This window comes from Sebastes fasciatus, chromosome 6 (assembly GCF_043250625.1).
Source record: "Sebastes fasciatus isolate fSebFas1 chromosome 6, fSebFas1.pri, whole genome shotgun sequence".
Lineage (NCBI taxonomy): Eukaryota > Metazoa > Chordata > Actinopteri > Perciformes > Sebastidae > Sebastes > Sebastes fasciatus.
Window position 1 is genome coordinate 4,251,554 of NC_133800.1, and position 24,647 is coordinate 4,276,200.

At 42.1% G+C, this 24,647-nt stretch overlaps 2 protein-coding genes across 10 annotated transcripts in view; both read right to left on the reverse strand.

Moving 5' to 3' along the window:
* Positions 1-930: 930 nt before the first annotated feature.
* snrnp27 (small nuclear ribonucleoprotein 27 (U4/U6.U5)) lies at positions 931-7,542 on the reverse strand. 2 transcript variants are annotated; one of them, XM_074637248.1, is made up of 6 exons: positions 7,327-7,542; positions 4,932-5,061; positions 4,505-4,593; positions 3,773-3,852; positions 1,584-1,648; positions 931-1,219 (listed from the first exon to the last, which is right to left on the reverse strand). In XM_074637248.1, the coding sequence occupies exons 1-6, from the start codon at positions 7,379-7,381 to the stop codon at positions 1,165-1,167; spliced, it is 474 nt and encodes a 157-aa protein (XP_074493349.1). In that variant the 5' UTR covers positions 7,382-7,542; the 3' UTR covers positions 931-1,164. The 2 variants fall into 2 exon arrangements, with proteins under 2 accessions (XP_074493349.1, XP_074493350.1); XM_074637249.1 differs by having other exon boundaries at positions 990-1,219; positions 7,345-7,536.
* Positions 7,543-8,371: 829 nt separating this feature from the next.
* Positions 8,372-24,647, reverse strand: part of add2 (adducin 2 (beta)) — a 29,438-nt gene continuing 13,162 nt past the window's right edge. For 4 of the 8 annotated variants that reach the window (XM_074637257.1, XM_074637256.1, XM_074637259.1 and 1 more), the window contains 10 exons: positions 23,667-23,816; positions 22,726-22,869; positions 20,734-20,832; positions 20,095-20,271; positions 16,378-16,629; positions 14,522-14,635; positions 14,348-14,434; positions 14,123-14,249; positions 12,857-12,940; positions 8,372-9,723 (listed from right to left, as the gene is read on the reverse strand). In XM_074637257.1, the coding sequence (XP_074493358.1) occupies positions 9,467-9,723; positions 12,857-12,940; positions 14,123-14,249; positions 14,348-14,434; positions 14,522-14,635; positions 16,378-16,629; positions 20,095-20,271; positions 20,734-20,832; positions 22,726-22,869; positions 23,667-23,816 (1,491 nt within the window). In that variant the 3' untranslated portion in view covers positions 8,372-9,466. Of the gene's footprint in view, positions 9,724-9,887; positions 9,922-12,856; positions 12,941-14,122; positions 14,250-14,347; positions 14,435-14,521; positions 14,636-16,377; positions 16,630-20,094; positions 20,272-20,733; positions 20,833-22,725; positions 22,870-23,666; positions 23,817-24,647 lie in introns of all 8 variants that reach the window. The other 4 variants (XM_074637263.1, XM_074637262.1, XM_074637261.1 and 1 more) reach the window with 2 other exon arrangements.

Here is a 24,647-nt window from a genome sequence, read left to right on the forward strand (position 1 = left end):
CGAGCTCCTATTGGGCGTTTACGCCGTCAATTATCGAGGGGGTCGGCACTGACTGCAACTGAGGTCCTTGTTCAGCCATTTTGGTTCTAATTCACATCGGCGAAAGCGGACTGCGCGGAGCCAAAATGGACACAGTTTCTACATTACACATTCGCGCACCGTGATTGGTTGGTGTCTGATAAACTTGTTAGCTATTGGTCGCAATGCCCACGAGCTAAAGTGACAACGCCCGCTCCTGACAGAGGGACACGCCTCTGAGCCATGCTGTTTCGCGGTGGATGGCTGTGATTGGCTCCCGTGGTGTTGTTTGTCTCATTGTGTGTTCAGGGATTGGCCAGATTCACATGTTGTCTATTTATTGGACTCTTGTTTATCCTATCACAAAGCATGTATCCGCGCAGGCGCACGCCCACTGCTTTCCGAAACATATCAGTGAAAGCCTGCTTCAAAATGAGATGGATGCCCGTTTTAAAGCAGGGAAAAACCCTGGACCTACACGAAGACAACATGGGACGGCTTTATCTGCTGGAAGACGTCCTTCATCCAGGGATGAATTCAACAATTGGATGAAAAACCAGCCCATTACATACGGTTGTAGAGAACACCAAATTAGATTACATTTGGTGACACAGTAGAAAAAACAAACAAGCAAGCTACACAAGAATGCATAGCCAATTTAAGTAATATATCTGAGTGTAGAATAAGCTATATTTCTAAAGTCAGTTACACTAGACCCTGTGATACTCATTATCAAATTAATCAATTTACAAATGTCGGTGTTGCAGCATTGACAATTACATATCAGAAAGTGTTCCTGCACATTATGGCAGCTGCAAATTGCCTTTATTTAATTTCTTTTTTATAATAAGGACTGCAGCCACACATTTTTTAAAATGCTTTTATTTCAAATAAAACCCCACACACTTCAAAAACACAAAGCTCCATGCATTGTCTCTCCTATCTCCTATCTCCTATTAATATTCAGACACAGCTGAGCATTGTTAGGAGACCCACTTGGGGGGGGGGGGGGGAGAAAGTATATACACAACTGTTGCATAACACAAAACAGATTTGAACTAACAAGAAATAGCACTATATCATCCACTACTGTGAGGGGAGAACGGAGGTAAGCTTTTCGGGTATTACAATGAGTTGTTGATTCTTTCAAGCGATGAAGTCCAGTGGTCTGTTGAACCCACCTTTTCTGTTCATGTACTGCCTGAAAAAAATAAATATATAAGAAAACATTACATCACTGTTACCCTCGCAACACTTGCAGATTACATCATCGAGCACCAATGGGAGAGCCAGGATCTCTGCATGGAAACACCTGCAGAGGTGATTGGCTACAATAACGGTGGTTGATGCCGAGAGCGCTCACTGTGAGGGGACTGAAAAGTTGACACTTTAACTCAGCAACCTGACCGACAACTGGGCTTCAAACAATAACTTCAAAACGATCACTATATAATAGAACAAGTGCTTATGAAACAATTCCAAAAAAAATGTCTGTAGTTGTGTGCAGCACGACCAACAAACAGCTCCTTGTCATTAAAACATTTGTTTTTTTGTTGTTGACGTACCTGTATTTCCTCTTCATGCTCACATTGATAGCAAATGCATTGACTGATCCGTCAGTTTTCCGGCCCTGTTTGAAAACAATGTTATTGCCTCTTTAATACGAAACATCACATTTTACAGTTGAAGTTAAATAGTGACATATTAGCAATTAACAAAATGTAGTAGTCTCTGCTTGACTTCCATCGCTCCTTTAATTCACAAAACTAACTTGTGAGGATAATTTGGAAAATAGACCTTTGCAAAACCTTCCAAATCGATTCTAAACTACAATAATCATACACCTGAAATGTAGGGCTGAATTGGGTTGAAGAAAGACTATACAATGTGTGTTATAATGTTGGTAAGCCATCATGGCAGTTTTCAAATTGTATTTTGCAGCTCAGTCGCACAGCAGTTTGTGAAATAGTCACAACATGTAATGTATTGATTCATGTACATATACACAAATTTCACATTATTTCTGTGATGGTGATTACAAAAATCTGTTTTTAAGTAATCCACATAATTGTGAACTGGGAAATATACAGAGCAGCGAACGCCTCAGAGAGGAGGTCGGGATGGATGGATGGATCAAAAAACACTAGACTTTCGCCCTGGAGACCGGTGTTCGTGTCCCGCGTGAAACCAGAAGTCAAAGTTGATTTATTTGTCACGTAACTTACGTACTTAAGTTACAGCACTTCTGTTGTTATTTTAACCCAAACTGCGATCTTTTCTAAAGCTAACTAGGTAGTTTTGTTGCCTTAGGGCCCTGACACACTGGTCGACCGTCAGTGAGCGTCTGTCAGTCTAGTTTTTGTGCCCTCATGGTCAGCTCTAGTCTGCCCGTGCTGGAGTTTTTTCGTCCGATTCACAAGTTGAATCGGCGGCAGCGCTTGTTGGTTAGATAAATCACTCTGATTGGCTGTTCAGCTTAAACCAATAAGTGCACGAGAAGAGAAACGGACGTGAGGAAAGCAAGCCAACGAGTAAAGTCAAGAGGACAAACAAGGAAGGCTCTTCTCATTTTTCATCTTCATCTCATCTGATCATTCCAATACACGGATACTTTCACAACGACATGTTCATCTGGTATGAAGCTAAGTGGTGAGTGAGAGTGGTGTGAAAATGGTCGGCTGGCACCGCTTTATTTCATTTATTTTTCGAATGACAAATATAGACTACCGCGACCTGCTGGTGTAGAGATATTTCCTCTCACGCAGGCGCAGAACGTAAGTGGTAGTTGGCTGTCGGCTGTAGGCCAAGACAAAGGCGGCTCAATAGGCGGCCTTCGTCACCGCTAGTTCTTTGATGTCGGGTTGGTGTGTCTGGGCCTCAAGCCTAACCAAGTTGATCTATTCTTAAGCCTAACTAGGTAGTTTTATTTTTAAAAGGACGGGATCATGTGTTGCTGGACATTCGTAGGAAAAAGCACAAAAAATACGTTGTTGAAAGTCGTGCAGAGCGTCATGAAAAAAAGGGAAATTTGTGTTTATGCACACGAATCAAATAGATTACGTGACTATTTCACAAACTGCCGTGATACTGTGTCGGTATTTGACCGATAAAACTAACAACAAAATTCTCAAAATCCAAAACATATATTAGATATTACGGAGGTGTTTTGATCCACTGAAAAGAGTACCAACATGTAGTCCAACATTTCTATCAACAAAAGATTTGCATTTCAGTGGCTAACTCAACACTTCCTTCAACATCCCGTCTGCAACTGCTTCAGAGTGAAACACTTCCAGCCGCTGGTAGGATTTTACAGCCAAGCAGTCGCGTATACGATGTAAATTGAGTTAGCCATGAAGGGCTTGCTTGTTGTCAAGAAAAAAAACAGTTATTCTAAATACAAATTTGTACAATTTTCAGCACTTTTTTTGTCAATAGATGAAGAATTTTGAAATAGAGGCATGACCTTCCTCATACCATCAAAAAAGCATGGTAAAGGGAAATGTCAATAGTACATAATCAGGCCACCTACTCTCTGAATCTTGGCTACTCTGATACTGTAGTCATTCAACATGTGTTCGTGGAAATTCAGAGAACAACTGCGATAAATTGGAAGATCGAGACATCGAGAAGGCCCACAAAGATGAATACAAACATATGTGCCTCTCTTCAGTTCAGCTGTGCAATGAACTTTATTTGAAATTAACTGCACCTCCTTGTGGCTGCACAACATAGGACACCCTCGTGCTCTTACCTTGCTGGTGTTAAAGGAACCAAATCCCATCAGTTTCATCATCTCAATTTCCTCCTCTGTTTTGCCCTCCATGTCTTCCTCTGTCAAAACAATAATGGTTTTCAATTTTGGCAAAAACATAAAATGTTGTGCTTGGTAATGTCATGAGCACTGAAAAAGCTGAATTTACTCCTTAAAAAGGTACATTGTGTAGGATTTAGTGGAATCTGGTGGTTTTGCAGCCAACTGAGTACCCCTCCGCTCACTCCTTCCTTTCCAAGACTGCGGTAACACGAGCCGCCGAGTGCAAAACCGTGGTAACGCCATTCGCCTCGCTCAGAGGCCATCCTTACCATAATCACACTGACGGCAGCTGGCGGTACAGCGGTTTTGCACTCTGAGGCTCACGTTACAGCAGTTTCACAAGCGTGTCGGAGAACTACGGTGGCCTTCAGTTCAAATAACGTAAAATTGTGAAAGGCTCTCTCTATAGACAGTGTTTGATTTGTCTGTTCTGGGCTACTGTAGAAACATGATGGACTCCGTGAAGAGGACCCGGTCCCTATGTAGATATGAAGGGCTCATTCTAAGTTAACGAAACAATAACGATTCTTATTATCAGGTGATTATACGCTGATGAAAACATTTTTAATAATATATTCCATTTCTGCTAATAGATCCCCCGAAATGTTACACACAGTTCCTTTAATTCATGTGAACATAGCAGATACGTGCATGTTATTAATCCAATACCTGAGATCTGAATGGTCTTTGCTGACTTTTCCTTAGAATCTTTGCGCTCCTCAGAGGGGGAGGAGGAGCGATGACGTCTGGGGGGAGACCTACAGAGGGAACACAAATGGCTGTCAGATGGCTTCAGGATGGCTTACTACAACTACTGAGGTCAGACACTTCTGCAACTTCAAGTGATTCACATTGTTCATGATTTGTCTAAGTCTATTAAGCTTGCAGATACATGTGCTTGTTCTCAAATGGCAAAACAGTACCAGAAATGCACTGCAAACACTCTGAAAGACAATGCTTGCCACCAAAATCTAAATGGCCCACTGCAAGCATTACAGGAAGGATATTTTTTTTTAAATACACAAAAAAAACTGGTGTCAGAGAGAAATACCATCCAGTGTTCCAAAACAGCAAAAAAAATAAAGTGTTTCCTCACCTTGAACGTCTCCTGTGAGGAGATCGTGAGCGACTTCTCCGCCGCTCTCTGTCCCGATCTCGAGAACGATCCCTATCCCTTCGTCTTCGGTCACGCTCCCGTGAATTTGAGCGGGAACGCCTTCTCTCTGCTGGAAAGGGGGAAACAAGATCATATTAGCAGAAACCTGGGAGATTTTAACAGTGTGTATTGGCATCCACACATTAAAGCAGCAGCAAGCAGAATATTTTGGCATCATTGGGCAAAAATTCCACATTAACCTTTCAGCATATTGTAATTCAAGTGTTCTGAGAGAAAACTAGACTTCTGCTCCTCCTCATGGCTCTGTTTTCAGGCTTTAAAAAATCTAGCCCGTGACGGGAGACTTTGGTCAATCACAGGTCCTTTCAGAGAGAGAGCGTTCCTATTGGCTGTTCATTCAGCGGAGGCAGCTGTCGCAAACTCCAGATTTTAGTGTACTGTTTAGCTGTAAAATGAGAAAGTTTGTGACCCGGCCGCCATGTTGAGACAGTCAAAAGGTCAAACTAGGCAGCGCTGAACAAATATGAATTAATATTCTGTTACTGTAATTAGGGATGCACCGATACCGATACCAGTATCGGGTCGATACTGTGCTCATGTATTCGTTCTTGCATAACGGCTCCGATAAAACAGCACCGATACCACTTTACAGCAGCGCGACGTTAACCATCTTTCGGGTCCTCCACCTCCCCGACGGTGCGGGCGAGACAGGCCGGTGGTGTGCCTGACCCCGCTTGGCCGGGATCCCACCTCAGCTGGCGCTCGCCGTCCCTCACTTTCATTGCGCCACAGGGTTTTTCTTGCACCCCTTGACTCGCGCGTGCGTTAGACTCCTTGGTCCGTGTTTCATGACGGGTCGGGTGGGTTGCAGACAACGCCACGGACCCCTGGCATCCTTTTACGTGGGCCGCGGCACGACGCGGTTGGGGCGCACTGAGGACTGTCCAGCCCGGTCAACAGTTGCACCTGGAGCAGGGAGCCCTGTCACGGTGCGGGGAGATCTGGGCGGGGAGCGCTGTAAAGCTGCGGCCGCGAGCCACCTTCGCCCCGAGCCTTTCCAAGCCGACCTAGAGCCGGTCGCGGCACACCGCCTCGTATGCGTGACTCCCCAGCGACTCGTATCAGTACTCGGTATCGGCGAGTACCCAAATGTAAGTACTTGTACTCGCACTCGGTCTGAAAAAAAGTGGTGTTGGTGCATCCCTAACTGTAATGCCCTTTTCTTGCCTCAAATGTTTTTAGAACCATCTTGTAGTGCACTGTTTAGCTGTAAAATGTTTGATCGGAGCTCGCTAATGATTGACAGCTGCTCAGAGACGGCATAGCATATTTGCTCCACCCGGCCTACTCCAGCTTTAACATTATTCTCTGTACTGATAATTTAAGAGATTCTCTTCTTTAATTTGTTGTACTTCTCTGTAAAATGTTTGAAATATGCCCTACCTGATACATGCATAAAAGTCATCATGTGAGTCCAAATGTTGTTTTGTATGTACAGTTTTCTGTTGCAAAGACATAATTCACTTGTATGCCGCAAGGCAACTGAATCTTCTAGGTGACTGACAAACATTTGGATAGAGAAGAAACATGCTCTGAAACTGCCTATACATTGTTCATTGTATAGATTATTGTGGATATAATTAGAGTGTTGTCAGGACAGATTCCCTTTAATCACTTCAGGTAGAACTTGGCCTACTGAGTATACAAGGACACATTAGCATGCAGATGTTGTTCCTTTATTGTTTAGTTAGGAATACAATCCCTGCTTCGTGAGGTGCAGTTCAACCAGGACTCTGTGTGTGGTTGACAAAGTTGTGACAAGAGTGTTGTTGCTGTTCATGCTGAACACCGAATTATTTGATGTGAAAATTGTCAAATGTGAGGAGGCTCAATGTGAGCAGAACCTCTCAGGAGGACAAACCCCAGATTAGATGATATCATCAGAAGTCAGTCTCAAATAGCAGACAGGGATGCAGAAATAAGGTGTATTGAAACAGATGGCTGATATTTTACCACATATTTTGGCCGATACAGGAGACAAACAGAACTTTCTGTCAGCCTCTTCAAAACCCAGTAAACCCAGTCACTAACATACACACCAAGCCGTGCTATCTAACGGACTGTCACGTGCATCACAGTGAGTAACTATGCTAGCGCTATGTTATGCTAGCGTTATGCTAGCGCTGTACGCTCTATCCCCAATGAGTCACAGTTTAAGGTGAAGTCAGTGCTAAGGGAATATAATACGTTCATTATCATCTTCTTATATGCACATTTGCTTTCTCTCAGTGTAAAAGAACATGAACAGCGTTACAGGAGCGAACACAGCAGCTGACCACACCGACGGACGTACTGTTGACGTTAGATCCTTTACCTGCTTGTAGCTTCTCACCTCGTCTTGTAGGAGATCGACTCCTGCTCCTCCCCATGGTCTAATCAATCAAACGTCACCCTCGCAGATCACTGTAGCACTAAAAAAAACTATTTGAGGTGAGAAATAAGAACAAACTGCGTGTTGTTTGTATCTCGTTGTATTAATGACTGCTACTTCAAGGCTCGTCTGTTGTCTCTTGTGGGAGCTTCCGGTGAGCTCTCTACAGCAGAGCGCCCTCTAGCGACGAGGAGGAGAGACGGCGTCGACAGGGTCGTGTCTAGAAGGGAACCAGCAAATTGGGGAAACTCTCGAGATGGTAACGGTTAGGCATTAATGTCGAATAGTTCAGGTTAGGCTTTGACCTCGAATGGTTAAGGTAAGGGATGAGCTTTTGCAGATCTCAGATCAGATTTTGTGTGAACAGTGTGAATTAGCGCCACCTAGTGCCATTGAAATTGGTCTTTCAATGGCACTAGCAGCACCCATAGGGGATTTGGGATGGCACACAGTTTACTCTGGAAAAAAAATAAGAAAATCACGATTGATCTTTGTTACATTAATGCACATCTTTTTGGACTATTATCTCTGTAAATTGCATATTCTTTTTATTCTTAATACTATGAACCTTTGTACATCCACGAGAAAATATTTGCACCTTCCTGCCTAGAACTTTCCTTTTTCATCAGATTGTACATATTTTAACATTTTTAAATATACATATATTATTTGTAATTTTTTTATTCTATATTTATGTTTCTTGTCTAAGCACTAATACACCAAAGCAAATTCGTTGTATGTGAAAACCTACTAAGTTGGCAATAGACATGATTTTGATTCTCCACTAATAATGGTAGTATGGTACTTTAGATAGATTATAGTATAGTGCTTCGACTATTGTTACTTTAAAAAAACATATTTGTCAATACAGAAACTAATATTTTATGGTATTTAAACAAATATTGTGTATTAGTTGTTAAATTAACAGTAATAGTAGAACCTTCATGTTAATCAAGCAGAGAAAGACAGACGCAAACTAGATATCCAGTTGGTTTTAAATCAAACTTGATCTTTAATGACTGATACATGGTAACCTTGCAACACTCACTTATACATTCTAATAGAAAATAAATTGAAAACATGAGCAACCATCACACATCAGCATTTTGATAACAGCTACTGGTTAAAACAGAAAATAATTACAACTGTTAAGAGGTATTTTGCACACATACATTTAAAAGAAAATGAGAAAAGTGGAATGTTTAGTACCTTCAGTATCTTCTGGGTTTCAAACTGCATCGGCAAGCAACAAATTCTTTATGCTTTATCCTGTTTCGGGTAATAAGAGGCATTTCTAGCGACTTGTGTTTTGTTGCGAGCCAAGATAATTTCCCTTCCTGTTCTTCCCTGCTGTAATAACGTCAATAGGCTGTTAGTTTTTACACAGAATCGGCATTCAGAAGAGCACAATCAGTAGCTATCAGTATATTTCTACATGTACTGCACCCGTGCTCACATAGCATACCTGCAACATCTATCTGATAATCAAAACCAAATCGTGACTAGAAGATGCCTATAGATGGTGATGAACAAACGCAACATACTAGAATGTCAATATACATATGTTAAGTGCCTAGATACATGGATAAGGGGACTTCAATTTCCACCGTGTCTTGCAAAGGTGTGGATAAAAAATTAAATGGTATGAAACAAATTCTGAGCACAACATCATACTAGTAATCCCAGTTTAAGAAAAGGAACGTGTTTCGATGCCTCTACAGTGAAGTTAAGTAATGGTTCGATAGCACAGCAGGTGAAAATAAGACGCGAGTAATACAGGGACTTTGTGTGTGTGTGACAAGAAGCATCAAAAGGTTGGGGTGTGTCTGACCTGGGTCAAATAGTATGTGAAAATAATTACCAGTGTATTAAGATCAATCACCACTTAGATCAAAAACCAGTGAGTACCAGTGTTAACAGTAAACTATTTGCAAGTCAATTTAGTACACCGTGTCTGTGAAATGACATCTTAACTGACTGTGTTTGAATGGATCTGATGTGGTGAACTCATCTGCTACTCCGTCTTACACTGACAGATGTTTCACGGTAATATTTCACCGAGGTCAGGTGTGTCTCAACACCCTCAGGTCTCCGCTTTCTCCTTCTGCTTCTTGCTCTTTTTCAGGAAGGACGGAGGCTTGAACTTCTTTTTCTTCTTGGATGGGGACTTGCAGGGCGAGCCCTCCGGGGTGCCGCCCTGCGGTTTGGGGGGCGGAGCGGCGGGGGTGGAGGAGGTGTCGTTGGTCGAGAGAGCCTTCATCCCTTTCTCCAGCTCCTCCGTCGTCTGCTTCTCCTCCTCACCTCCGTTCTGTATGGATGGAGAGTCGGGCTTTGCCTCTTCTGCTCCAGGTATTGTTAAAAAAAGAAAAGCAAAACATAGAATATTCAGCAAACAGACGGAGAACCTTGAGTGGGGTGGAGCTGCAAGGCTACATGCTTAGACATGTCTCTGCAGATGAACATGCTTGCTTAATGAGAAGTGGGTTGTCATTCTCTGTACTTACTAGTGAGACAAGACCAAAGCACCAGAAGTGTGCCCTATGAATCAGTGTGGAGTGACACAGAAAAAGACAGACAGAAAGACACAGAGGGAGAGAGTACAACAGATACAGTAGGTACAGAGACAGATGGGCTGAAATGTAAATCAAACAGTGATAAGCTCAGACTTAAACCAGACATTTTGACTTCCACAGGCGTCACTAATAACAGAAATAATGTCTGCATTCCAGTTATTTGTAGTCATTTCCAGGGCAATGCTGGCTCAGTGGTAGGACTGTGTATTGGCGAGAATCTGTCGATACGATACGTGTCACGATACAGGTGTGACGATTAAATATATTGCAATTTTTTTCAAATCTAATTTTAGGAAAACTGTCATAATATAAAGACACACCGTATGTTTAAAATCTGAGTAAAAAAAATCACAATGTGAAATGGCTACTATGGGGACTAATATCATTACATATGAATACAATTGGACTCATTGGAGTCTCAGCTTTATAGTCATACGCAATTTATGCATTTCTAAGACTGTTTACTGACCCCAGTATGCAGAAATATTCAAACACACCATTTTTAGAATGGGCGAAGATAACACAATTTTATACTGCTTGCAAAAAACTGCATGTGATTATCATAAAGTGGGCATGTCTATGAAGGGGAGACTCGTGGGTACCCATAGAACCCATTTTCATTCACATATCTTGAGGTCAGAAGTCAAGGGACCCCTTTGAAAATGGCCATGACAGTTTTTCCTCGCCAGAATTTAGCATAACCTTTGAGCGTTATTTAGCCTGAAGCCGGATTTTTAAGAGGTTAATCAAAAATCGTTACAGTATCGCAAAACGTAATATCGCGATACCCGTGTGTATCGATATTTCGAGCTAAATGTACCAGAGCCATTAGAATTAATGCTATAAGTTCAACCTGTAGTTCAAGTCAAAATGTCTTTCATGAGAAACATCAATTACACACGCCAACAAAGCCTGACACCCCGTGTTACTCCTTTAGGTATCTAACATGTAAACCTTCACTGATGGCTCAGCAGTGTACCGTAGTCACCAGCATTATAACTACTACATCTTTTTATTTGTGCTATTGTTCTTCAGTTTGTGTTTGGAGCTCTGTTTTAAAGGTCTTATTGATAAACTTTTTATGTAGACGAATAACTTATTAAAAAAAATAATACATCCAGAGAGCTTTAGAAAGGTGCCAAATAAAAGTGTGACTTTTCCTAAAAAAAATTATTATGACTGTGAATGAATCATTTATAAAATGTTGACGGGTCCAAAATGAATGTTTTGTTTATCTCTGTGGAAGATATTTCCCACTTCCAACAAGGCTTGTGAGTCAATAGTATAATAACGTTGGTATCACGTGGTTTCTCTGTGTCATCAGTTATCAAGTTGCCACTTAATGTGGAAAAAAAACGGATACATGGCTGAGTTTCACGTTAAGCAACCGGCTTCACTCCGGTACCAAGTGCTTAGCGATAAAAGGAGGCTGCCTCTGCCATGCCTGGCCACACTGACACTGGTGTCTCCATCAGGCTACAGAATACGTGAATATTTACCGTGGCAATAAGTGACAACTGACGTTAGCACATATTATGTGTTGTTACTAGAGCTGTCAATCGATTAAAATATTTAATCACAATTAATCGCGTGATTGTCCATAGGTAATCGTTATTAATTGCAAGTTAATCACTTATTTTCATCTGTTCAAAATGTTCCTTAAAGGGAGATTTGTCAAGTATTTAATACTCTTATCAACATGGGAGTGGACAAATATGCTGCTTTATGCAAATATATATGTATATATTTATTATTTGAAATCAATTAACAACACAAAAACTCACAGTTACTGCATTTAGCATAAAAAATATGCTCAACTCATGACATGGCAAACTGCAGCCCAACAGGCAACAACAGCTGTCATTCAAAACAGATTTGCGTTAACGTGTTATTGTTGCGTTAACTTTGACAGCTCTAGTTGTTACCGGTAAGATTGTCAAAATGAGAAAAATTACAGTTTCAATCCCTGTGGAGCTACGTTAGCATCTTAGCATTAGTGACAGTTGCGTCCAGTTACCTAACATTAGAGTTCCCTCAAACAATGTATAACAAAGATGCGCATCAGAGGGGATTTAGAAGAGGGTGGACGACTAGAAAATAAGTAGGTATATGCCGTATACCTGCGTATTCCCTGCACCACACCACTGCTTAGATGACAAGCTAAACGTTACCTAAAACTAGACAGCCATATCCTCAGATTACCATAGATTATGTTACATACATTTTGAAACACCACCGCACAAAATGACTTAAATGTAAAGTTTGTACCACGAAAGATTAATCACTTGATATGACTGTCTGTCTCTGTGAGTCTCACTCCACTCGACCATAAAATATGCAGGTTGGGAAACGAACTGGTAACCACTTGTTGTGAAGTGAATGCAATAGAACGGGGGAGGGAAGGTGAGACAGCTAGTGGCTGATTGTTATCAATGTTATCTATAGCACCTTTAACTGGGCGATTTCTTTTGAATTTGAAATTGTCGTCTATGTTTAAATGGAAAGAAAATTCTGATTCAAAAGTTCTAGATATTTTTTAAGTGAATTTTGTCAGATTTTTGTTCCCATACATCAGTATGTCCTCTTTATCCTCCTGACAGTATGGAACAGCACTTGGATCAATGTAGTACCTATAATCATGACGAGAAGCTCTCTCTAATATTTCTGAATATATTTCTATAAATTGAAAAAAAAAATACTTCTAATCTACAAGGTAAATCCTTTAAATGCTTATGGAGAGGTGTAACACAGTTGTCAGTGAGCATTGGAAGCATGAGAGGGCAGAAGCAGCACTGGATCACACATGTACAGCCCGTGTAAGACTCGGAGCAGGCTGCTGGTCAGATAGACAGCGTGCAATGCGAGCGGGGTCAGGCGGTCAGCGCTATGCCAAGCCTCACCTGAGAGAGGAGGGAGGCTGGGCGGAGGGCCCTTTGTGGGGGAGGTAGCGGGGGGAGACTCCTTGTCGTTTGCCACCTCCTCCCCTACTTACACAAACACACACACAACAGACACATACATTGAGGGACAGTGAGGGTTCAGCTGTGCAGGAAGTTCGGGTTGTGAACCCAGTTTACATGGCATACATGAAGGTGTGTAGTATTTTAACTTAAAAAATGAGTATCTATACATTTTCAAACACTTTGTACCATGCTAAACAGTTTCTTACGATGAAAGATGGTGGAATAAGTGAAAACCGGTAAACTGAAAGTCTGTATTGGCAGTTAATATAGCGACGTTTCAACCGCAGGAACTTTCCCCCGTAATGGTGGACCTTTTAAGGAACTCTTCGCGTTTCAACCGCAGGAACCAGGGTCTAAATTAAGTTCCGGGGACATTTTGCAGGGCCTTTTTTACCCCCTAAAAAGGCCCTGGTCGAAGGCTAGTACTTTCTGAAAGTACCAGAACTTTCGTGGTGGAGTTTGCAGGGAGGACTGTCGCTGATTGGTCAAACACAGACATAGTGCTGCTGCTTAAACTCGTACTGCTGGTACTGCTTCATTCATGAACAAGGAAGTACTCTAGTATCGATTTCGGACCATTTTGGGACGAGGGTAGAGCATTTCATTTGTCTTTGTTTGATACCATTAAAGTAAAGTTAGGCTCTGCTGTCTGACTCATTTTTTAAAAGACAACTCGAGCGAGAGGGCGATCGGTAGAAGAGAGACAGACAGACAGCGCAGCGCGACGGTGCTGTGAATGAAAGAAAATAAAGTTATTTTCTGATTGTTTCACAGCGGTTACATTCTAAAGCACAAAACAAATGTTTGTATATAGGCTAAAAATATGCAGAAGTAAATATTTATTTTTTAGTTTTGGTTTTCTGGATGAAACAGGCGGGCACACTGAACTGCAGGCTGCAGAGTGTGTTTGCTGTGACCACCAGCAGCGTCTCACGTCATGTTGCTTTTTCATACGTCGGCGGACTAATTTGCCTATTCTTCGCAGGTCTTTAGACCGCGGTGGAAACGCAGACAACAGTGGGCTGAAGGGACCTTTCAGTTCGTTGAAAAGTAGTTCCAGGGACTAAAAGTCCTAACAACCCTAAGAATATAGAGAGTCTACTGTATACAAGGACCATTATAGTACTGTAACTGTATGGTTAAGACGCTAAATAGAGTTAATATAGTCATATAATCAGCTGAGTTGAGTTGAATTAATCATACCATTGGTCCCTCCATCCTGTTTCTTCTGCACCTCCTTGCGGTACTCCTCCAGCTCCTGGTCTGTCAGCTGGTTGAAGGGGTTGGGAGGTTCTGGCTCTGGTGGGACTGTAGGTGTGCTCTCTGGAGACTAATAGACACGCAGAGACACAAAATCACAGCTTTTAATACTGCAGTTGAAGAGGAGGAACTTGCGAGAGGGAAAGAAACACTGAGTCTGCAGTTTACCGGAGGACTGTCAACCGTTATGACGCTGGCGAGCACTTGAGACTGTGGTCCTGCTGTCTTCATGTCCTGACGATTCTGCTGTCGGATCTGAGGGGGGTAAATATTCTTGTGATTTCATGTGACAGTATGCAGAAGGCAAAGGTTTGTGGGAGGCCAAAAGCAAGGAGAAGTTACCTTGTTTCGTGTTTCGATCACCTCTCGAGGGTTGGTGAAAAGAGGCACAAACTGGTTCGGGTTCTCTATCTTGATGGCTGTGCCAGCTTGTGTCATCTCTTCTGCCTTCAACCACTAAGGGAAAGACAACCAACATCAAAACAATTACTCATAATCGACTTTAAAAGAAGAAAGTAGCAGAAGTTTATGACTCAATAGATCCAAAATTTCCAAACAGGGTCTGTGTTATTTAGTCACTTGCTTCCTTAAAAAGTATTTTGTCCCCTTAAAGTAGCAGTAGGCAGTATATTTTGGCATCATTGGGCAAAAATTCCATAATAACCTTTCAGCATATTGTAATTCAAGTGTTCTAAGAGACTTCTGCTCCTCCTCATGGCTCTGTTTTCAGGCTTTAGAATATCAAGCCTGAGACGGGAGACTTTGACCAATCACAGGTCATTTCAGGTAGAGAGCGTTCCTATTGGCTGTTCTAGAAATACAGCTGCGCGTGCACGTCCCTTCGGTAAAAGCCTGATTCAAGGGCGGAACATCCTGCAGGAAAAAGTTGCTATCTCAGCATTGGCAACAACTGCTGTTGTTGCAATGCAAAGCAACCCCCTAAAAAAGGGAGATGGACTTATCAAAAAGCGAGTGTGTAAATATCAGCCAAGTGTTTCAGAGATGGAGAGAAAATGTTGCTAATAGTTAGCTAATAGCCTTCTACTCATGGCTGTGGCTAGCACTGTGAGCTAGCCTCACGGCTACAGTAACTACAGCAGCAGTTCAGGTGAAAGCATTACAGATTGCCTACACATTTTCCATGTCAAAATTCCACACTTTTCCAGGCTCAAAGTTCCAGTCTTCTCGGTAGATTTTTCAGACCATATTTAACTTTGTGACTTTGTGACTTGGGGAGGATGCTTTGACTAAGATTTTACACAAAGTTTGCATCCAGCTTTCTTTTCCCATTTCGAATTGTTCAGCCACAATGATGATCGGAATGATGTTTGAAATGAATGACTAGTACTCGTACAGGTTAGTGTATGAAGCGCGTGCACATGCCCGTGCTCGTCTAGTGGGAGGGGTTTAGGACAGAGAGGGGAGAGAGAGAGAACTGCAGGATGAGGGCTGTATTTACAAATTCTGGCAATTTCTTTTTTTTACTTTTCCAGAAAACTGCCTACCCTGGAGTACCACTTGAATTACAAATATGTTGAAAAGTTATTATGGATTTTTTGCCCAGTAACACCAAAAGTAAACTGCATCCCCCCAGCTTTTAAAAAGTATGTTTCTATCAAGCAGCATTGATAATGCGGATGCTTGTCCACCAGAGGGCAGACGCTGCACTGCAGCAGTCCTCACAGGGCAGTGGGCTTTCCCCTGCAATGCAGAGAAGAGGAGAGAGAGGAGGGTGGGAGGGACTGAGGAGGAGAGAAAACAGAGAGAGGGGGGGGAGCCAAGCACCGCCCACTGATGGAAGACAACCAGTCTCATATTGTTATTGTCTCTGAAGGACTCATCACTGCAGCTCTGCTTCATCTTTTCTCTACGCTACATAGAAATAAAAGCAGATGTTCCACCGTGTACATCAACCTCTGCGGGAATCAGAGGGGGAAAGTGTTGATTTTGTTGATACAGAAATAAATGCACATCACATATAACTCATTTCTTTTTCAAATCATCAGAAAGACGGTGACTTCAGGACTCTGTTTCTGTGTCTGCCTCCTCCTGACATCATCTTAAACTTTAGACTACAGTTGGGACATCACAATTATTTCACACGTCTGGTCTGCAACTTCATTTTAGAACAATTCTTGAACTCCTTCCATAGTGTGATATGTACAATAAATCAAAAGTAATGATTCCCAGAGCCTCACAGTGGAACGCTGATGGTGTCCCGGGCTGGCTAGCTCCTGGCTGACTTTTTGGTAGGCGTTGGGGGTGTTGAGCCATCGAGTTCTCTCCTGCTGCTGGCGCTGAGCAAAAGGGTGCTGCCTCAGAGCCGGGTGGATCCCGTCGTCATCGAACTGGTGGAAAGCCGTGGCGGTCGCGGGTACCTCCACGTCCCTCCGCGTCCGCGATCGCTCCAGCAGCACGGGGAAGCGGTAGGCGTAGCCTGTACGGTAGCCCTGAGAAACAATAGAAAGGAAAAGGCTCAGAAGCTCAGCTTCTGGTGGATAGAACGGTGCAGAAAGCCGGCACTTTGCTATAGCACTCTTTATACAGCACCGTGTCATGTCAAGGTGTTATCAAGCTGGGGGTAACAGCACTGGCTTGCCCTGATTGGGAGCAGAGCCTAACCTTTACGGTCTCTTCTTCCCTCAACCGAGCTGTGTCATTAACGGAATAGTTCAACATTTCAGGAAATGGGCTTATTGGCTTTCTTGCAGGTAACAAAAGCTGCCTACAGTAGGAGCACCTCTAACGCTCACTTATTAACACACTAGATATCATTTGTTTAACCCCTGCAAAAACTGAAGTGTGAAATCAAGTTTGGTTTAACAGGGGGTCATTATAATTGCCAGGAGCTGTGATATTATGGAGTCTTGTCGTCAGGTTGATATTGCCAGCTGGCAACCAGCAAAGACTCCTGTAAAAAACAGTTCTGTTTTTGGTTAAAGGTTCCATATTGTAAAAAGTGAGATTTTCATGTCTTTTATATTATAAAGCAGGTTTAAGTGCTTTATAAATACTGTTAAACTATCAAAACACTCAATATACAGAGAAATACACACAGCCTGTATTCAGAAATTGTGCGTTTGAAACAAGCCGTTTGGATTTCTGTCCATTTGTGATGTCACAAATGGACAATATTTAGACCATTACACAGTTTTAAACATAAACATTCTAAATGTGTCCCAGTTTATTTCCTGTTGCAGTGTATGTAAATAACATCAGCTGACAGGAAGTAAACACGGACCCAAGCTGTTGCCTAGCAACGCAATTCTGTTGCAATTCCGTTGAAATGCACTAAAACGGAGCATTTCAGACGGAGGGTGAATACAGGTATATTCAGGCAGACAGTATGAGGAAAATAAAGTTTTTTTTTAACATTACAGCATGTAAACATGTTCTAGTAGAAACACAAAATACAAGTATGAACCTGAAAATTAGCATAATATGGGACCTTTAAAGAAATGTTATATAAGATATAACTAGTGAGCTTTAGAGGACCTGGTAGGTGGATTTTGTTCCCCGTTTCCAGTATTTATGCTAAGCTAGGCTAACTGATTGCCTGCTGACTTTGTACTCAGTGGACAGGTATGAGAGGGTATCAATCTTATTATGTAACTCGAGCCTTTAACTGATGTCTGTGATTGTGTAGTAGGTGATCAGAGAGCAAGCAACATTTTCAAAAGTCTCACTACGTTTAACTTTCAGTATTTGAGTAGCATCTGTGTAATAAAGTGTAATAAATAAGTCTGTGGTTTGTAGTTGTATTCCACGGAACAACTGTATCTGCTGTTAAGTTACTGCTGATGCAAACAGAATTTGAGATTTCCTGCTGCTGCTTTACATTAAAAGCTTCCGTCGGCAAACCACAGGAAGGCTTTTACGCTTTTACTGTGGAGCAGCTACAGGAAATGGACCAGCATTTGTCACGGTGCTTATGCTGCATTCACATGATATAGGATAGATGGTAGAGACGGGAAAGATTCCCACTAGCAATCTCTCACAACATCAGACAACTCAAGGCGGTCGCTTGAGGGTAAAAAATGTTGTGCATTGATCATATACTGTAGCACTATATCTGTTAAATTTGGGTTGAATTATCTTGAAGGACTTTAGCTGATGTGACGTATGAATATTTGTTTGTCTTTTGAAGCAATTTGATATAATCAAGCACCCTGCTGGTTTTGCATTCAGAAAAATAGGTAACTAAATAGGTAAATAGGTATGCAAAAACTCGGCGATACGATACGTATCATGATACAGGGGTTACGATTCAATATATTACGATATATTGCGATACTGTAAGCAAGGCGATATATTGAAATTTCTTACATCCAATTTTAGGAAAACTGTCATAGTATAAAGAACACACCGCCATGTGCATAAAATCTGAGTAAAAACAAAATGAATTTACTTATTCAATCAGAACAGAGGGATCTGCATTTGCATTTATCACAGTCCCTGTACCATCCAACATCTTAGCACTACTTTGAGGGGGCACACACACTGAGAGGGTGCACATCTTTGCAAATTAAAATAGAGTATTAACTGAGTTAATCTTTGCATGTAAACTATTAATTAAAAATTAATTAATAGTTTAATAGTAATTAATAGTTAACTGAATAGTAATTAAGTATTTTTGAGAATCGGTACAAAACATACTATCGTGATACTCAATATTTTCGATATTTTCTTACACCCCCTACATATTACACAAATGTGGCATTAGTATTTAACTGTTACTGTTCCATAAAAGTTGGTCTACGCAGCAAGATATGGACACTTCCTGCGATTCTTGTTGGTGGATCCCGTTTTTTAATAATGCATGGGAGGATTGGTAAAAGAAGCAGCAGCCACAGTGAGCTGGTTAGAGCTGACAGTGAATCAGCAAACCTCCCACACACATCAAGGTAAAGTAAAAACTTTAGTGTGCCACCCTTTTAAATTCAAGCAAATGTTAAAGGTCCAGTGTGTAGCATTTCTGGGGAGCAGAAATGGAATATAATATTCATAACTATGTTTTCATTAGCGTATAATCACTTGAAACTAAGAATTGTTGTGTTTTCTTTATCTTAGAATGAGCCCTTCATATCTACATAGGGAGCGGGTCCTCTTCACAGAGTCCTCCATGTTGCTCTGCCATGTTTCTAAAGTAGCCCAGAACGGACAAACCAAACTCTGGCTCTTTAGAGAGAGACTTTCACGTTTTTACGTTACCTGAAGGCCACCGTAGTTCTCTGACACGCTTGTGAAACTGTGGTAACGTGAGCCACACAGAGTGCAACACCGAGGTACCGCCGGCCGCCGTCTGACTTCCGTTGCTCCTATAGTTGCGTTACTATGGTAAGGATGGCCACTGAGCGAGGCGAACGGCGTTACCACGGTTTTGCACTCAATTCAATTTATTTTTATATAGCGTCAAATCATAGCAGAAGTTATCTCGAGACGCACTCCGTTGCTCATGTTACCGCAGTCTGGAAAGAGAGGAGTTAGCGGAGGCGTATTCAGCTAGTTGCAATCTGCAACCACATCACTAGATGCCGCTGAATCCTACACACTGCACCAAGGGGTAATCTAGCAAATAATTATCGCACTGCCACAAAATTGGGAGAGACATGTTAAAAAGAGACTGAGATATCCTGACGTGTATTACTTAGTATGGGCCAAGCTCCTAAACTTGCCATAATGGGACTCACTAGCATCTTTCATTAGACTGGTACTCCCTGAACTCCCTCATGAGCCACAGACGACATTACGTACAACTATTTACTACATTGTACTCTTCATGACGATTAAACTGAACTTAACGTGTAACATTGGCGGAGTGGCCCTTTAACAAAAATCCCAAAATAATTAAAAAATGTATTAATCCTCAATCATGGCTGTGCGCTTGTTTTTGTTTAGCATTAACTGCTGCCTACCAAGTTATCCAGGGTTCTCATGAGGGCTTCAAACTCGTGCTCCCCGATGCGGCTCTTGTGCAGGGGTCCAAAGGTGGAGCCAGCCCAGCCCACGGTGCCGGCTACGTTGGGTTTATGGGTGGTCCGGTCCAGCAGAATCAGGTTCTGTTCACCACCGGCACAGCACAAAGCTGACACCTGGCATAAAAAAACAAAAAACAATTTAGAACAAGCTGCAGCTTCTTTTAGGCCTTTTTCTTTAATTCAGGAAAGAATTACTGAGCTCATTTTCTCTTTTTCAGCAACGTACACACACATTTTTAAATTTAACACATCAACCTCCAGAGGTTTGAAGGATCAATGACCTTACAGTTACATATACTGCTTCCCTACAGGCCACTGTTGCTCCTGTAGCATTACTGCAGTGTCTCATTGGCACGCGGGTCTCTTTTAGTGTATTCTACTGCAGTGCAGAGCTGCTGGCTCAATTACAGTGAAAGGGTACCAAGAGAAAGGCAACTGCCCAGGTGTAAAATTTGTGCATCTACATTATGTACACATGCCAGCTCACTCTCCCACTCACACACACCCACATACGTACATGCAGTGGCAGCACTTTGTCTCCAGTGCGTCAGCTGTGAGTCAGTATAGTGTGTGTACCTGGATCTGGCAGGCAGCCTGGATGTGGTAGATGGTGTAGAAAGCCTCCTCCATAGACTCCCCCAGAGCCACGATGCCGTGGTTCCTCAGCACCAGAACCTACACATCATGAAGTCAACATTTACACAGGAATGAAAACCACCTTCGTTATTTCTATTTTACAACAGCTGCAGGTTATTAGAGCCCGAGCAACGTCAACGTCGGGCAGCGAAGGCCCTATTGAAACTGAGGGAATTATTATTCCTAAAATGAATCGCATCTTTGAGGGGCCTTACTGTGCTCAGAAAGTTGTTATACTTTGCATCAAACATGGTGGAAAATTTGATAATTTGAAAATTTGTCTCATTCAAATGAACGGAGGAAGGGAAATAACTCTGGATTCGGCTATTAGTGCGCTTTACAACTTTTAGGACCTAATGATTTATATAAGGGCTATTAGAGTGTTGGTACTGGATAGTTGATTTACCTCAAAACAAATTATCATTATCATTAAATTATCAGAAATTATTATTATTATTATTATGAGTTACAGACGTCTCTTTCCCAATGTAAGTCTATAGGAAAAAGTCGTTTTGGGTCCAATTGCATCACGTGATGGACATGGAAGTTGAAGTACCGCCGTTTGGCCACTACAAAAATTGGGATCAACGACTGGCGCTCTTCCTGGGGGCTTGGGAGGTATACCCAAAACCTAATGAGAAAATGTGCCATTTTCGCCCATTTTTAGCGCTTTACAGGCAGTATACCTTTAACGAACTGCTCCTAGAGAATTCATCTGATCGGCTTCAAATTTGGTCAGTACCATCTAAAGACCTTTGCGATCGTGTGTTTTCATGCGACACTGGTGACGTGGCATGGCGGCAAAAAAAGTGCCTTTTGTCATAAAACAGGAAGTTGTTGTAACTTCTGCGTACCTACCTACCTGCGTAGGATATTTACATGCCAACAGTGTGCTACAGGAATGAGTCCTAAAACCCGGAAATGAGTTAGCATTTTAGCACTTCCAGTTCACTCGTCTGGAAGTCAATATTTTTTTTTTAATGGGTTTTTAGTTAAATGCCTGAAATAAGGTCTGTGGTTAACACAAGCTGTAGAGATTATAATGTTTTGGGTACGACATAAAATGTATCAGTAAATACCCACTCGTGAATTTTTAAGCCTTTATGTGTCCTGAAAAAGGCGGTTGCTAACAAGTGGCTAAATGAGACTACTAAACATCATCACTCAGACTCGTCCGCCTTTACAGCCTCGTTGTGTATACTCGCCCTCATGCGACCGTGGTGTAGTTAGTTTAAAGCCTAACGTTAGCTTTTTACTTTTGACGATTGCATTTACTCTTTGCTTATTTTCTGCAATAATCCAAAACCCAATGGAAAAATCCCATTGGCTTTTTGTCGAGGGAACCAGGGTGATGCTAACTTTCTGGTTGGCCTCCAAAAATACGTCATCCCTAGAGCACTCTATACCGACTCATTGTCCCGCCCCTAAACTTTAGCCCCGCCCTCTATCATAACTCGTGAACTGTTTGTTGTAGATTCTCGTGGGAGGCATCATTGCATTTAGCAGAGAGTTGCTATTTCATTGGTGTGGGTTAGCCCCGCCCCTTTCATAACCCATAAACCATTTGTTGTAGACCGTAGAGGGAGGGATCGTTGCACTCAGCAGAGTTCCTGTTTCATTGTGCCTGGCCACGACGACTGCTGTCCCCCAACGTGCGTGAATGTGTGAGGGCCCGTTCATCGCTGCTTGCAGCTTTAATTGAGAAATGTTACAGTAGAATGAGAAGGCACTCTGAGACCAACTCCCAAGTCTAATCTCCAAGCAGCAGCACCGGCATCAATAATGAATCCGGTGTAAGACTTACATCACCTCATGTCTGTTCTTCATTCGTTCATAAAGCTGAATGTGGGACGCAAGGGAGCAGCAACTGCTCAACCGTGCAATGATACGCACGTTTCAGATTAAATGTCTTCTCTCTTGTGGTCGGCTCACCTTACAGGTCGGCCCCAGGCTCTTCTGCAGCTCCACTCTGTCCTCCTCCTCCTCCATGACTCCGTTGTAGTCGTAATAAGCCACATCGCCGACCAGCAGAGCCTCGTGGGACAGTGGCAGGAGGCCGCACTTCATCGCTGAAACCTGGAGACGGTTAGCGGTCAGTCGTGGCAGCAAAGGTCATGAAACAGGCTCACATTCACAGTGTTGACGTCACAATGTGCTTTACAAGCAAATCCATATTGGACAATGATATCATGTTATCAGACTCAAACAGAACAAGATGACGGTGCAACTGCTACAACTCTAAAATATGTAGTTTGTAAATGGTATTCTATCTTAAAGGGCGGGTCCGTTATTTTAGTTTTTTTAGGTTTTTATATCATCATGTAGCTCCACAGTGGTGTTCCTTACATATGTATTCAAATCCAACCATTCAAATGTTGGTATGTATGTCTTAGCATGAAAATGCTATTCTCCCAAGTCCTTCTAAAAACTTTTCCTCTCTTCAAAGCCACAACACTACACTCACAAAAACAGTCATTTGACCTCGCAGAACGCGGGATTATACATACAATCCCACTTTAAACATCTCCAACTAACCCTTTCAGTTATTTCCAAACTTACATGTAGCACAGCTAACTTGTACTCAGCTATTGCTAGCGTTCACAATTATTCATAATGTTATTGATTAGCTTCGATTAGCTTACTTTGATAACCTACGTCACTGCTTTTTGCAATGCCTGAGTGAGAGTTTCCATTTAAAAAAAAAAAACGGAGCAGAAAGCAGATGGACCCTTTAAGAGTATGAAGTGTTCTTCCATGCGTATGTGGATGCAACCAGCAGAATAGTAATGGTGTCTCCTCTAAACAGGACAGGACAGGACAGAGCTGTGAGCTACTGCCAACCTCTCCCTTGGCACTGGCCCATGGCGACTCACCGCAGCCGTGGACGGCGTGTGGAGGTGGAGCAGACAGCGAACATCCGGCCGGGCCGAGTAGATGGCCGAGTGCAGGCTGAACTTATCCGTGTCCACGCCCAGGTTGGTGCTGCCCTTCTCCACCATCTCACCCAGGATATTCACCTTTACCTGGAAACCACATAAAAGATGTTATAAAACCCATGTTCATAAAAGCAGGTTTGGTCTGACTGAATTCATTATTGATAGTGTCTGTAAAGGGGAGACTCGTGGGTACCCATAGAACCCATTTTCATTCACATATCTTGAGGTCAGAGGTCAAGGGACCTCTTTGAAAATGGCCATGCCAGTTTTTCCTCGCCAAAATTTAGCTAAGTTTGGAGCGTTATTTAACCTCCTTCACGACAAGCTAGTATGACATGGCTGGTACCAACGTATTCCTTTATGTTTTTTAGTTTCATATGATACCAACTAGCTTTAAAACTGAGCCCGCTAACATAGAAATCACAATTTCAGTTAATGCGTTAAAGAAAATTGTGGCGTTAAAACAAATTTGCGTTAACGCATTATTATCGCGTTAGCTTTGACAGCCCTATTCATCATATAATAGAATAGCAAAAGCATAAAAAATAGCAACATATCAATATTATCAGAGGGCTAAATGCACTTTTCCATAAACAACCAAGTCAGCATACACTCAGTAGCCACTTTATTAGCTTCACCTGAACAATCTAATGCAATCCAGTACGACTGTTCTGCCATAAAGTCTACTATTATGATGCCTATAGACGGTCATAGATGTGTTCATCCAGTTGTATGTTTTAGCACTGAGGTCATGGTCAGTGACTGTGTTGTACTGAGCTGCATTATATTCAGAGGTGTTTCTAATATTCTGCCCCCCCAAACCATGTATGTAAATATGGACAAAAAACACCTCTTAATATAAAGAAGTCTGGTACAACACCACCCTGACCTCAGTACTAAACACATAATTCAATTTAC